The following is a 12,640-nucleotide window of genomic DNA, read 5'->3' on the forward strand; positions in this document are numbered from 1 at the left end:
TCTCGTCGTCTCCCTTAAGGTAGTGGCAGGCTGCTCTAAGGTCTTCGAGTAAACAAATGAACAAAAAATAGCATCTTCCAGACTTTTAGCAATTTCATAACCACGTGGGATCTAGGATCTTAGCTAGAAGCTGCTCCCCCTGCTCAAAGAACTGCTTGTTCAGCAGCAGCTGCTTTCCTTTTAAGAGATTTTGGCAGTTCCTTGGGCAGGCACTGGTGAAATCTCTGTGGCTGCAGTCATTACAGTACTGCATGTTCATGTCACCCGTGGGATGCAGAGCTATTTCTCCCTGGGCAGCTCGGAGTTAACTTGCCTCCTGCTCTGTGCCTTGGGAATAGGAGCTGGGATGGCAGCCCACAGTAGGAGGGCCTGCATTGAACTTGCCAGTGAAGAGGAGGGATAACGTTTTTATGTGAGGAAGATGCTCGCCAAGAAATCAAGAGGAAAAGCAACAGTGGGAGAAAGGAAGTAACTCATCACATGCTCAGGACAGACAGCAGTTTCAGTAGCTGGGTACACATCCAGGTCTGGGACAGATCTTTCTCAGCATAGGTCACTGGAGAGAAAAGCAGGAGGACAAAGGCAGATGCCTTCATAAGGCTGGGAACATTGCCAGCACCTCACAAGCATCCAGTTTCCTACCAATACAGGCTGGATAAATACCACTACACCATTTCAGAGAGGAAGAGACTGACATTGTAGAAACTTCGACATCTAGGATGTTTTCTAACCAGCACAAGCCACAGCAGGGCAGGAACATCTGGGTAGGGGCAAAGAGGGGAGCAGCAGCAGCCCCAGCTACCACTGCCCCAGGCTGCTGGTGGACCGTACAGAAAGGCAGAGCCCCGGGTCTCAAAGCAAGGCAACACTGCAGGCAGCAGAATAACCCAATCCTCCCAACTCCTGGTCGTGTGCCCCTAAGCAGGAGGCTGTCTTCCTTCCTCAATTACATGAAATCAGTGTTGCTACACTGAAAACACTAGGGTGAGCAAGAGTACAGCCCTGCTTTAGCTGGCTAAGCAAAAAAACCCAAACGACCCCACCCCTAACAAAGCAAAGGATGAATCAATGCTACCCTCCCAAGGCTACTAGTACTACCTTGAATTTCCAGGCAGAGGCAGGCCTGAACAAACTTGCCAATTACCACACTCAGAAACGCTTGGAAGCCAGATTGCACGTTGCTGGCTTCAGCCCAGCTCTGAGGACTTAAATCTCTCAAAATAAGGAGTAATTAAGTTGAGAACAGTGCAATTGCACTGTTATAAAATTAGAATAAGACGAAGGATGGCCTGGTTCCTCCAGTTTCTGGACACTGAAGCAAATTATTTCTGTGGAAAGAATGGATTACTTGAAACTTTAAAGGAAAGCTGCTGAGAAACAAAGCCTTTGTTTTTGCAAGGGCTTAGTTAATTCCCAAATGCACAAATACAGTTGGGTAGAAAGAAGAGAGGCAAATCATTGCTTCAAAACTTTTATTCATTGAATAAGACGCTACAAAAGGGAGAAAAATAAAAAAATAAAACCTCTAGGATGCAAAGACTTGTTTTCCTTTGCTTTTAACCAGCTATTTGAAAACACTGCAACATGACCAATTCCCCAAAAATGTTTTCCTGACCACAATGTCTTGCATGCAGACAAACACAAGGATTATGCCAGTTCCTGGAAGAACAAACGTCATTAGCTTTTTTTAATACTGGAGCGCATGTCTGTTTGTATTGTTGTTTTTCTCTCTTCTTATCTCCCTAATTTCAGGGATATTGATTTCCTTTTTTTTTTTTTTTTTCTTTTTGGTCCTAAACTGTTTAAATTAGTACAATAGGTTATTTTTTCCTCTGGCTGATCTTTTTTTGTTTGATTCTTCAGACTTTTTGCCTGTGCAAGTAAAACTGCCCTTCCTTAGCGTTCTCGCTCCTGCTGTTTCAGCCTGAACAGCTTCCACTGGGTCATCTTCATGTTACCCTTTTAAACAATTTGCTTGTTTGTAAGTAGCTAATTAGTTATTTGCTGTCTTCAGAAGCCAGCTTTGGAGGTCTGGGCTTTAACCTTTCTTAGTGAGGGCTCCTGTATCACTGCTTGTGTATTTGAGAAGAAGTTTCCCCAGTTAAGAAGAAAGGTGGGAATCTGATTTGCTGGCAGATTTCTTGGGCACTGTTCTGGATTATGGTGGTACTGAGTCAAGGCAGCAATTAGGCAGGTACTTACATGCCTTCAAAGTCAGTGGGATGTATTATTAACTGTCTCGAAAATGGACAGACAGGCTTAAGCAAGTGCTCTCCCAAACTGGAACTTTATTAATTGTAGTCTAGTGCATGGCTGCAATGAGAGGCTTTGGAAAGTTAAGGTGCCCCGGTTAAAGCTGTTGAGTCGATGCACGTACACTGTAAAGTGCATTAATCTCTTAGATGCAATGTAGATGCTCTCATTGCCATTACATCATTGTAGCTTAATCCCAGCTCACCTATGGACAAGCCCTCAGGCTGTGTTTGTGACACCGAACAGCTCTGAACATAGGGTGCCACTCATCGGTCTCTTTCTGTAATCCCCAATCTGATGTAGTTTAGATTAGAATTGAGTGTAATCCAAGTGTCTGTTGCTGAAATTAATTCAGCTGGTATAACGTTTCACGTGTACAGTAAGCCACAGTTCCCAAACTTCATGACCTACAAAGTCAGGAGCAAAGCAAAGGGATGGATGACTAACGGGATGCATGGAAGACACGGAAATGTTTAAAGATGTGACCAAAAAAGAGACACATGTACAGAAGGGTGATCCTGAACCATGACACTGTCTGTGAATCTCAGTCCTTCCACAGCAAAAAGTCTGAATCTAAGTTAGAAGAGCAGCGTGTAGCTCAGACATGAAATTGAAAGGAATGGTGGAGAGGGATGGTTAAAACCTTACAAATTAATATCTCCTGTTGACTTGTAGAATTAATTACTGGCTGAAATGTCAAGCTGCTTTAAATGACATGTGTTCTGACTGCAAACTGCAGTTGTTGGAGGTTAGTGAGTGAATCCTATTTACTGATAGAAAGACTTTAAATGTGTTCTCGTGGAACGGCCAGGAGCAGACAGAATCCTAGCAATACTCTGATTTGGTTGTCGGAAAACCTGCTGAGTTCTGCTTCTTTTTGCAAAATTCTCCTTAAAAAAAAACCCAAACACAACAAAACAAAAAAACACAAAAAGCAAGCCTAATTAAATGACAAGCATCTCTGTGGGAAGCCTCTCCTTTGATCTCTCTCTTCTGATACTCTCTATCCTGACAGGCAGCCCTACTCCACTAGAAATGCTTTGTGTTTTCCTCCTTGGGGATAACAACTGCTTTGTTCCAAGCACTTCTTTGGCCTGGGATTTGGGAGCTCTGGAAGACTGCAAACATCTTCTTCCAGCCTATCAGTGCTGAGTGTCGGACCCAACGTGGAACTAATTAGTGACATAATGAACACCACAGCAGTTTATTGCCAGGAAGCTCCGAATGACGTGGCAGTAATCTTGCAATGACTAATCAAGATTTTATTTCTCTTTAGCGATTCTACCTGATAAATTAGTGACAAAATTAAAATAAAGCTGTAAGGAGGACAGATGCTGTGACTGAAAATACTTGACAGATGATGCTCTTCTGCTTTTCTGGGGTTATAGTGTGCAACTCTTCTCCATGAATCCTAGGACACTGACTAATGAGAGCAGAGAGGAGTGGTTAAGAACCATGGATCTTGGTGGACCTACCATTAGCTGGGATGTAGGGTTTAGCAGGACTACTTGATGTGTGGGTTGCAACCCTGCTATGAACCTGAGGTTGACCGTTCCAATCAAACGCGGATATTTATTTACCAGGATTGGGTGAAAGTGGAGTTACTGTATTTAACCAAACCGAACCCCAAACAAAACCCCAAGCACAAAGCAAGAAGTAGATGGATGCCGATCGTCCTGCAGCCGAAGCAGTCCGGATCCTGTATCCAGACCAACACCACGCGGTGTGTAGGACTGGGAGTACGTGCCATCCCGTGCGGGATGCAGCCCCTCGCCGATTGTTCTTCTCACAACAGCATGTATTCACCCAACGTCCCCCCTCTTACAAGCCCGCAGCACCGAGCACACTGACCTCTCCAGCCACCAAACAACCCTGTCCCCTTCTCCCGCTCCCCGCCCCAGGCCGGTCACAGACGGGACTTGCGGCGCTGGGGAGCCGGGGCGGGGGGCGGGCAGCGTTGCAGCGGCGAGGCGGGGCCGGCACCGTGCGCATGTGACCGCCGGCGGCGGCGGCGGCTGCTGCGGGGGCGGCCCCGGGAGGTGGACGGGGACGTGGGGGGGGGGGAAGCAGTGTGGAGCGACCGTGGCGGAGCGTTGGGGGATGCGGAGCGGCCGGGCCCGGGGCAGATGATGGCGATACGCGAGCTGAAAGTGTGTCTGCTTGGAGTGAGTAGAGGGGGGGCCGGGGAGGTCGCTTCCCCCCTTTCTTTCCCACCTCGCAGGTGGGGGTTGAGGGGGTTGGGATGGTCGATAAAAAGGGGAAACGCTTCAGCTTCCCCCCCCCCCCCCCCCCCCCTCTAACTCTCGGAGGGCGCCGCGTCTCCCCGTCCCGGGCGGGGGAGCTCGGACGCGGTGAATTCCTCCACGCCGAGACTTGGCAGCCGCGCACCGGCCTCCGGGGGGGCGGTGGGAGGCTTTAGTGGAGGCGGGTGTTTTGTTTTTGTCTTGGTTTTTAACTTTTAAAAAGTGAGAAGGGCCTAACGGGGAAGGGAGGGGGGAAGTGAGGGGCTATCTTTGGGGGGGAGGGGGGGGATGCCTCCCCCCCCCGTCCAGCCCTTCCCAAGCGGGGGGCGTCGCCGCCGGAGAGCCGGCTCTCTCCCCGGCCGCGGGAGGGGGCGGTGACGCCGCGGCGGGTCTCCCGCCGGTATCGGGAGTCCCGAAAGGGATCCGGGAGGGTTTTTCTGCCCGCCATCCCCGAGGCAGGCTTTAGGGTCTTGTCACTCGCGGCGCTGGCTTCACCGGGCCCAGGCAACAATGGTGGGAAGCGAAACGGGGTGGGGGGATGGAAGCAGACACTATTTTCGGGTGGCTTCTTCTCCGGGGCGCTTCGATCCCGCGGCACCGATGTGCTACGTCGGTGCTTTGTTTAACCACTCGCCTGCCTTTTATTCAGAGCTGTTTTTCGCTCGGCTCCTTGCGGGAATGCCCTTTCTGCCGTTGCTTCTCCTTCTCCTTTCGGTTTTTGGCGAACCAGCGTGCGCGTTTTCACATCTGGAGCAACAATGTGCTTAGCTCGGCAGTTTGGCCCCGCCTGCCCCCTCTCCTCTGCCCCGCCTGCCCCCCTCTCTGCCCCGCACGCGGGGACCCCCGCAGCGAAGCGCTGCCCCGGTTCTTGCGGGCTCTGCTGGGAGGGCAGAGCCACCAGCTCTGTGGGCCGGTACCAGCCGCCGAGCATCGCTGCCCGGGTCTTGAATCAAACTTCTCAAACTAGCAGAGGGCGAGTTAGGCTGCTCGTGGGTCCCTATCTCCATAAGCATTCGGGAAAAGCCGTGTAAATGAAGGCGTTTTAGAGTGAATTCTCTTTCGTGCGGTAGGAGTGACTTGGGGATTTAAAAACCCGATGGAATACAGACGCTCCGGTTCTCTCTGATTTATATTGACGCTCACCCCAGCAGGAGTGGGTACCTTGTCCTGGATGGAGGCACTGTCAGGACATGGTGCCAGGGCACTAGAGAGTTCAACCCAAAGTATTTGGCAGTGACCATTCTTCCTTTCTCAGCTAGAACTCCTGCCTTCAATTTCTGAAATGGCACAGAAACAAAAATAAATGTGCTTTCTACAAACCTGAGGAGTCTGTGGTAGAAAACGTGGATGGTCTTTATTTTTCTTAGCCAGCAGAAAATCCTGTCATTCTATAGAGATGAAGTGTCTTGTGGAATGACATTCCTCTTGCTCATTATTTATCACTGTTTTGTAACATTAAAATGTCCTGGAGGTTTTGCAAGGCAATTGTTTACTTCTTTTAAGACAGGAAAAGAAACCTATAAAGGAGCACTCTGTTACTGGGAGTGTGTAATTACTCTGTAGATTTATTAAAATGATAGGGTGGCAGTGGGAACACTTGAGAAGATGGAAGTGTCTGTAGTTCTAGTCACCTAGTAGTTAGCAAGATGTTCCTTCCAAAGTTTTAATAGGGTATAATCCTAGAAAATTGTCTATTTCTGATCATAGACGTGTCACAGTGGAGGTTGACACTCTTTTCCCAAAAGAGAGGAATCCTTCATATGGCAAAAGCCCTTGAGAAGTTCAGACAGATTTCCAGAACCAGGGAAACTCTGTAGCTGTCTGTGTGAACAGTTGCAGGCATTAATCTTCCAATCTGCTTGAAAGCCAGATGGCAACTCAAAAGCACATTTTCAGATCTACCAAAAGAAACCTTGACAGGTGTCTTTGAAGCAGGTCCTAGACCTGGTAGGTTAGTCTGTATTGTATCTAATAGATCCCCCTGATAATCAGTCAGGTCTGGCATCTCCAAGTCCCAAGATAAGTTCCTATCCTTGTCCCAGATGGGGATTATATCAGTTTGTAAACCTGTATCCCTCTCCACTTCTGAACAAGGTCCTAGGCTGCACATCTAAATCAGACAGGAAGATCACTGGCCCTCTGTGGCCCTTGGCTGCACTAAGGGCCCGGGCTTGGGTTCTTTCTGCTGGCTCAGAGTTCCCCAGTGAGGAAAAACTGCAGCTGGTGCAACGCTTGCAAAGCCAGTTTCTCCACAAGCCCTGAACCCCTTTAGGCCATAGAGGGTCCTGATGGGAGCATGAGAGAGAAGAACAGATAAACCAGAGCTGTGCTTCATGCTGCCAGCCCTATAAGCTAGCACAGTACTTCAGGGCAAAGTCCTGGAGCCATTGCAGTAGAGTTGGGGTGTAAGTTGTCATCACCTCCTGGATGTAACCCTTCATTTCCAGGATGGAACCCAGCCTGTTGGGTTGTTTTTGGTTTTTGGTTGGGTTGGTTTTTTTTTTGTTTTTTTTTTTTTGCATAATTGTAGCAAAACTGAGCTTTGGGTATCTGCATTTCACTTCCCCCTCCTCCTTTTCCAGAGTATCCTGGGGTTTTAAAAACTCTCTGTGGGTGCAATGGGAGCAATTTGGAGTAGCCTGGAGTAGTGCACAACAAGGGGGTCACGGGGTTTGTAGATGTTGAAGGAGATACCATCAAGAGAGTGATGGAGAGGAAACCTGGGGCAGCTCAAGGCTAGGCTGAGTCAGTGTGGAAGGCAGGCTTTGTTGATGGCAGAGCTCTGTTATTCATGAATTTGAGAAGGCAGTGCTCTTTGAGGAGTGATGGTTCCAGCTTGCTGGTGGGCTGGCAGAAACAGGATGCCTGCCTAATCATTCAGTGCCTTGCTGCCTTAGGTGTAAGAGCTAAGGAGGTGCAACGTTAATAACTCTCTGGAGTATGTTGCCATGTAAGTGGCCTCAAGCCTGCTCCTAAATTACTTCCCCCAGCAAATTATCGCTGCTGGGCCGTGAGGTATCTGCACGTGGAAGGTGTTTGTCTTGAGCATCTACACCAAGTCCTGTCTTGCCTCCCCAGACTTCTCCCCATCTCTCTGTCCAGTTCCGTTTGTTCACAGCAGTTGTGGCTGTGTTAGAATCCACCTGCATCTGGGTCTGAGCAAGTTCTACCTGCAGCTCGGTTTGTCCAGTGAAACGAAGTGCAGCTCCCGTTTGACTTGCATGGTGTTTCTGTCCTGAGTGGGCACCTTCTTGAGGGGGTGAAGGAGAGAGGGGTAGAGGGGGTCTGGTGTGTTGTGCTTCAGTGCTGAAACGTGGCCGGGTGTGCAGCTGCCAGGTTTCCTAATCTGGCTGTGGCTGCGGAGTGCCATGTGCCTTGGCTCCCCAGGGTTTCTTTCTGCAGGCTGGAGGAGCCATTTACAACTCCCTGCCAAGTCCTGACATAATTGCGTGTGGCAACCGCAGAAGAGATTGCCAGGTTTAGGACTAAGGCAAAGTTTCTTGTCTTTGTCACTTCCTGAGGAAACTTTGACAGCCCTTCAGAGGGACTTTAGGGGGTGGCTTGCTAAGTACCATCTGAAGTGACTGACCTCCATTACTCCTTCCCTTTTGTTTTTGTTTCTTACATTTTTATGTTGTGACTGTTCATCACAGGACCAAAGTAGTTAGGATTGGAAGAGGCTCAGAGCTCATTCCATGTCCCTAAAGGTCTCCTTACAACTTTCCAAACATACATTTGTGTCACCAGTTCCTAAAATACTCATGATGAAGGTTTATCTTCTCCCCAGGGTTATGTCCCAGACTTCAACCGCTCTTACTGTAAAAAGTTCTTCCCAAACATAGTCCTTACATCTTTCTCGCCTGAGACTTCATTTCTTAACACCCCTGTTTATATTTCCATTTTCTTGCTCATAAAAACTCACTTTCTGGCGTGTGTTCTGCTAGCATGTAGTCTGAAAAATACTGTCTGGACTTAGTAAGCCTACATTTGTAAAAGGAGTGGCATTTCCTCCGTGGAGGAGAAGGAGATTTCCTCAAGAGTTTCTCCACAACTGAATCCCAATTGCTAGGTAGAGGTTAAACCTGGAGAAGCTTGTTACCTTTGATAATGTCATGCACCTCAGTGTGCGGCACATGCACGTGCAGGCTGTGGAATTGAGCTAAGAATAGTTTGATATTAAAAGTAATTGGGAATATAATGTTTTTCTTACAAAGGAAAATCTCTTTGGTTTTCTTAACGTCATGTCATGACAATGTAAAACTCTGGATTCTATTGGATGGAGAACAAATTCCTGTATTAGAGCATATGCACGCATCTCACCTTTCAGTGCAAAGCTAAAGTACCCACTCCTCTTCTTTTGGTGGCCATTACACCGAGCAGGTATGACTGAGAATCTTCTAGTTTGTGTCAGTATTTATAAAAGGCAAGAATTTAGCTTCATTTTGGCTCCAAAATGTTTGTCATTACTTAGCGCCTAAATGTCCCAACCCAATAGGAGTGCTGCTGTTAAAACCAAAAATGCACCCCTGGATGGGTTGTAGCAGTTAAGGACCTTTCTTCTTACTAGGTCGGTGCAAGGGGCTCTACAGGTTGAGACAGTATCACTGCACGGGGGCAGATGCTGTGTGGGCATCAACAACGGCGGTGCTGTAGCCTAAAACAGATGAAGAGGGATGAAAGTGGTACAGAGGACAAAGGTGGTTGTGAGAAGGAGAAAATTGTACTGATAGAATAAATGTATGCCACCCTAAACTTTGTCCACAAAATACCTGTCTGAAAGAAGAGTGACTGACAAGTGATCCCCCTCCCTCCCCGCCATGTTTCATCATCTAATTATTTGTGGTTTATTATGAAAACAAGTAGCTCTACCATGAGAGAAGTTTTTGAGCTGTGTGTTTGCATGGCTGTCCCTCTTGTGGAGTCACTGCTGTGAAGTGTTCATCGTGGCAGCCTTTCCCCCAAGGGAGCCCTAATCCCTGTCTCTGTCCTAGCCACTTACTTCTTTGCACTGTAGCAAAACATCAAATCACGTGTAAAGCTAGACAATGATTTTAGGTTCACGGGGAACTGAAAGGCAGACAGACAGACACACAATCAGTGTGACTGCATATGCCTAATTTCTGTGGGAAATAGTTTTCCTTGTGTCCTTCCTTGGTAAAGAATACTCTGAAGTTTGCACTTACTGGGCATGCATAGCCCTTCCATGCCCCCTTGCCCTGCTTGACCATTCAAAGGAAGAGTTTACCAGGATACTGAAGGAGACCGGGACCAGTGATTTTTATTCTTTTTTATTTCTTTAAATATTGCATTAAAAAAATCCAGTTACATAGCAAGTGAAAAATACTTTTTCTCTTGTGTCAGTAAACAGCTATGTCCAGAAGCCTAACTTAGCCTTTTCCTAGTCATTCGTTAAACATTTAAATGACTACAATCAGATTTTTGCAATGTAGACATTAAATACATAGGTAAACAGTTTCTCAGAATCTAACAGAATTCAGGATTTCATATTGACCTTGGCCTCGCTGTTTTTTCACATCTTCCAAATGTTTTGGGTGGAATTGGTTAGGCAAGTAAGTAGACTGCGTGTTGCGCTGTAACCCGGCTGGCAGGTCAACATCACACAGCTGTTCGCTCACTCCCCCAATCCCAGTGGGATGGGAGAGAGAATTGAGGGGGAAAAAGTAAAACTTGTGCATTGAGATAAAAACATTAACAGGACAGCAAAGGAACAGAAAATAATAATATACAAAACTAGTGATACACAGTGCAGTTGCTCACCACCTGCTGACCAGTGCCTAGCCCATTCATGAGAAACAATCCCCAAGCTGGACAACTCACCCCAGTTATATCCTGAGCATGAAGTCATATGGTATGGAATATCCCCTTGACCAGTTTGGGTCAGCTGTCCTGGTCGTATCCCCTCCCAGCTGCTTGTGCACCTCCAGCTGGTTGGGCACAAGAAGTTGAAAAGCACTACTTAGCAACAACTAATACATCTGTGTGTTATCAATATCATTCTCAGCCTAAATCTGAAACACTGCACTACTACCTGCTACTAAAAGAAAATTAAATATATCTGAGACAAAACCAGAACACTGGGCTATGACCACAACATCCTTCGAAGAAAAGATGAGTGTGGAGGCCATGTTCTGCTTTTATTCCTACCAGCACAACCAAATTGGATTTCTGAAGCAGCAAAAGTCAGGACATGGAGCAGGTTTTTACTTTCAGAAGCTGCAAAGCCTCAGAAGGGGAAGCTTGTTATTACTAATCAACTGGGAAGCAAAAGAAAACCCTGTGGCTGGTACCTGTTGCTGGAAGGACTGCACATTATCAGCCCTGACCCACAGATAACCCACTCTTGGGTCACAGATGCTGCTTTTAACTTCCCCGTTGAATGAGACCCTCCTGTGGCTATCACCCCAAAATCATGTGCAGGCTGTAGTTTTACTGTCTCTCAAAGTGTATTTATTTCTTTTGTTTATCATGTGCTAGGCTTGGGTTTTTCTTCATTTAGGTTTCCCCAGCCCTCCCACCCCCCCTTGCTTGAGTCCCTCATTTTGATTTCTTAGCAATGGCTGAGAAATTATGAAACTTCTTTTCTATTTTTACAGTAGTTCTGAGAAAGAAAGTAAATTCTTTCTTACTATGAAAATAAGGAAGTTGAATGGCTAGTAGACTCCGGGTTTTTTTTTGGTTTGGCTTTTTTTCTTTTAAAACGGATGAATGCAGTTTCAGACCTACTCAGTGAAGTAGTGCTGAAGTAGACTGTGAAGCAACCAGAAATTCCACATGCAAGAAGCACACAGGGCAAAACCAAACCCCTCTCTCCTCATCATCAGACAGGCTTATGGCAAGGCATATTAAAAAGCCATCTTTAATTTGCATTTAAAGTATGTTTTCTGAGACCCTGGCTGATGGTATGACTTACTTCTAAAGCGATGATTTGCCTTATTGATAGGGCGTGTTGCAGTTCGAGTGCAGTTTAAGGAAGTGGCAAAATGGGCATTAGCTGAGCTGGCTGCAGGTGGAGGCCTCTGGCCCTGCAAGGCTTTTGCATCTGGTAGTGTTTATAAATTACAGTGCCTGTAAACTTTGCTTGTGTTGGGTTGAGTGGATGCTGTAGGCTCTGCAAATGTACAGGCTGGATAGACGTGTTCCATCTGAAATTTCTCAACCTGACTTCTTGCTGAGAGAAGCATTTATGGGGATGTTGGAGACACAGCTCTGCTCCGGTTCTTCTCAAGCAGACACCTTTTCTTTTGCTTCCCGTCTGCTCCGTCTTCCAAATTCCATGTGCCTGGTCTTCAGGGCTGTTAGACCCTACAGGGACGGTTACTGATGATGTATTTCCTGGCTGCATCCCTGTTCAGATGAGATCATTGGAGTTGTGGTTTGACCTCTTTGCTGTCGTCCTCCCCTCTGCATGGAGATCTGTGGCTTCCTCTGCTTGTGTTTTTCTGAAGCTGCTTCTGAGGCTAGCTGAATGCTCAACGTGTGGTACCCAGAGGTACCCTCCAAAACAGGTGGAAAAGATGGTTGGCAAATGGGTAGGGTTTATCTGATCTGGTCTACTGGGTCCTGACATCAAAGGCAACAAATGCATGTGCCCTGACTAAATTAGATTGTGTGCCCATCAGTCTTTCTCAGGGTTGGTCTGGTTCCTTTATGGAGCTCATCGGTAAAGCTGGAAACACCAAGGATCTGATTTTCAGTACGATTGCTTCCTCTGGCTTGTGGCTTCAGCTGCTCCCCACCAGCTCTGCTGCCCTGTGGGCAAGCCAGCCCCACGGCAGCTGGCACAGAGGACTATAGGGTAGCACACAGCTCCCTGAGCATGGTTGTAGGTGCTCTGGTGTCCTTGGAGCTTTCTGCTTGGGTGAGATGAAGACATGGGTGAGATGAAGACATGGGTGAGCCATCCATGGCTTTGATGGATTTTGCCTTGGAAAGCCACCATGAGTTAGTGTGCAGCCTGGTCTCTTCCATCTAGTTTACACAGAATCACAGAATCTCCTGAGTTGGAAGGGACCCATAAGGATCATTGAGTCCAACTCTTGGCTCCACGCAGGGCCAGCCAAGTCAGAGCATGTGACTGAGTGCATTGTCCTGATGTTTCTTGAACTCAGTCAAGCTCAGTGCTG

General features: G+C 47.3%; 1 protein-coding gene across 1 annotated transcript in view; it reads left to right on the forward strand.

Moving 5' to 3' along the window:
- Nucleotides 1-4,379: 4,379 nt before the first annotated feature.
- RAB31 (RAB31, member RAS oncogene family) overlaps nt 4,380-12,640 on the forward strand; it is a gene marked incomplete at its 5' end in the record, with an annotated part of 62,987 nt that continues 54,726 nt past the window's right edge. The window contains one exon of the mRNA XM_084260861.1: nt 4,380-4,418. Within this exon, the coding sequence (XP_084116987.1) occupies nt 4,380-4,418 (39 nt within the window). The remainder of the gene's footprint in view (nt 4,419-12,640) is intronic.

The sequence above is a fragment of the Gallinula chloropus genome, assembly GCF_964237585.1.
Source record: "Gallinula chloropus genome assembly, chromosome: 2".
Lineage (NCBI taxonomy): Eukaryota > Metazoa > Chordata > Aves > Gruiformes > Rallidae > Gallinula > Gallinula chloropus.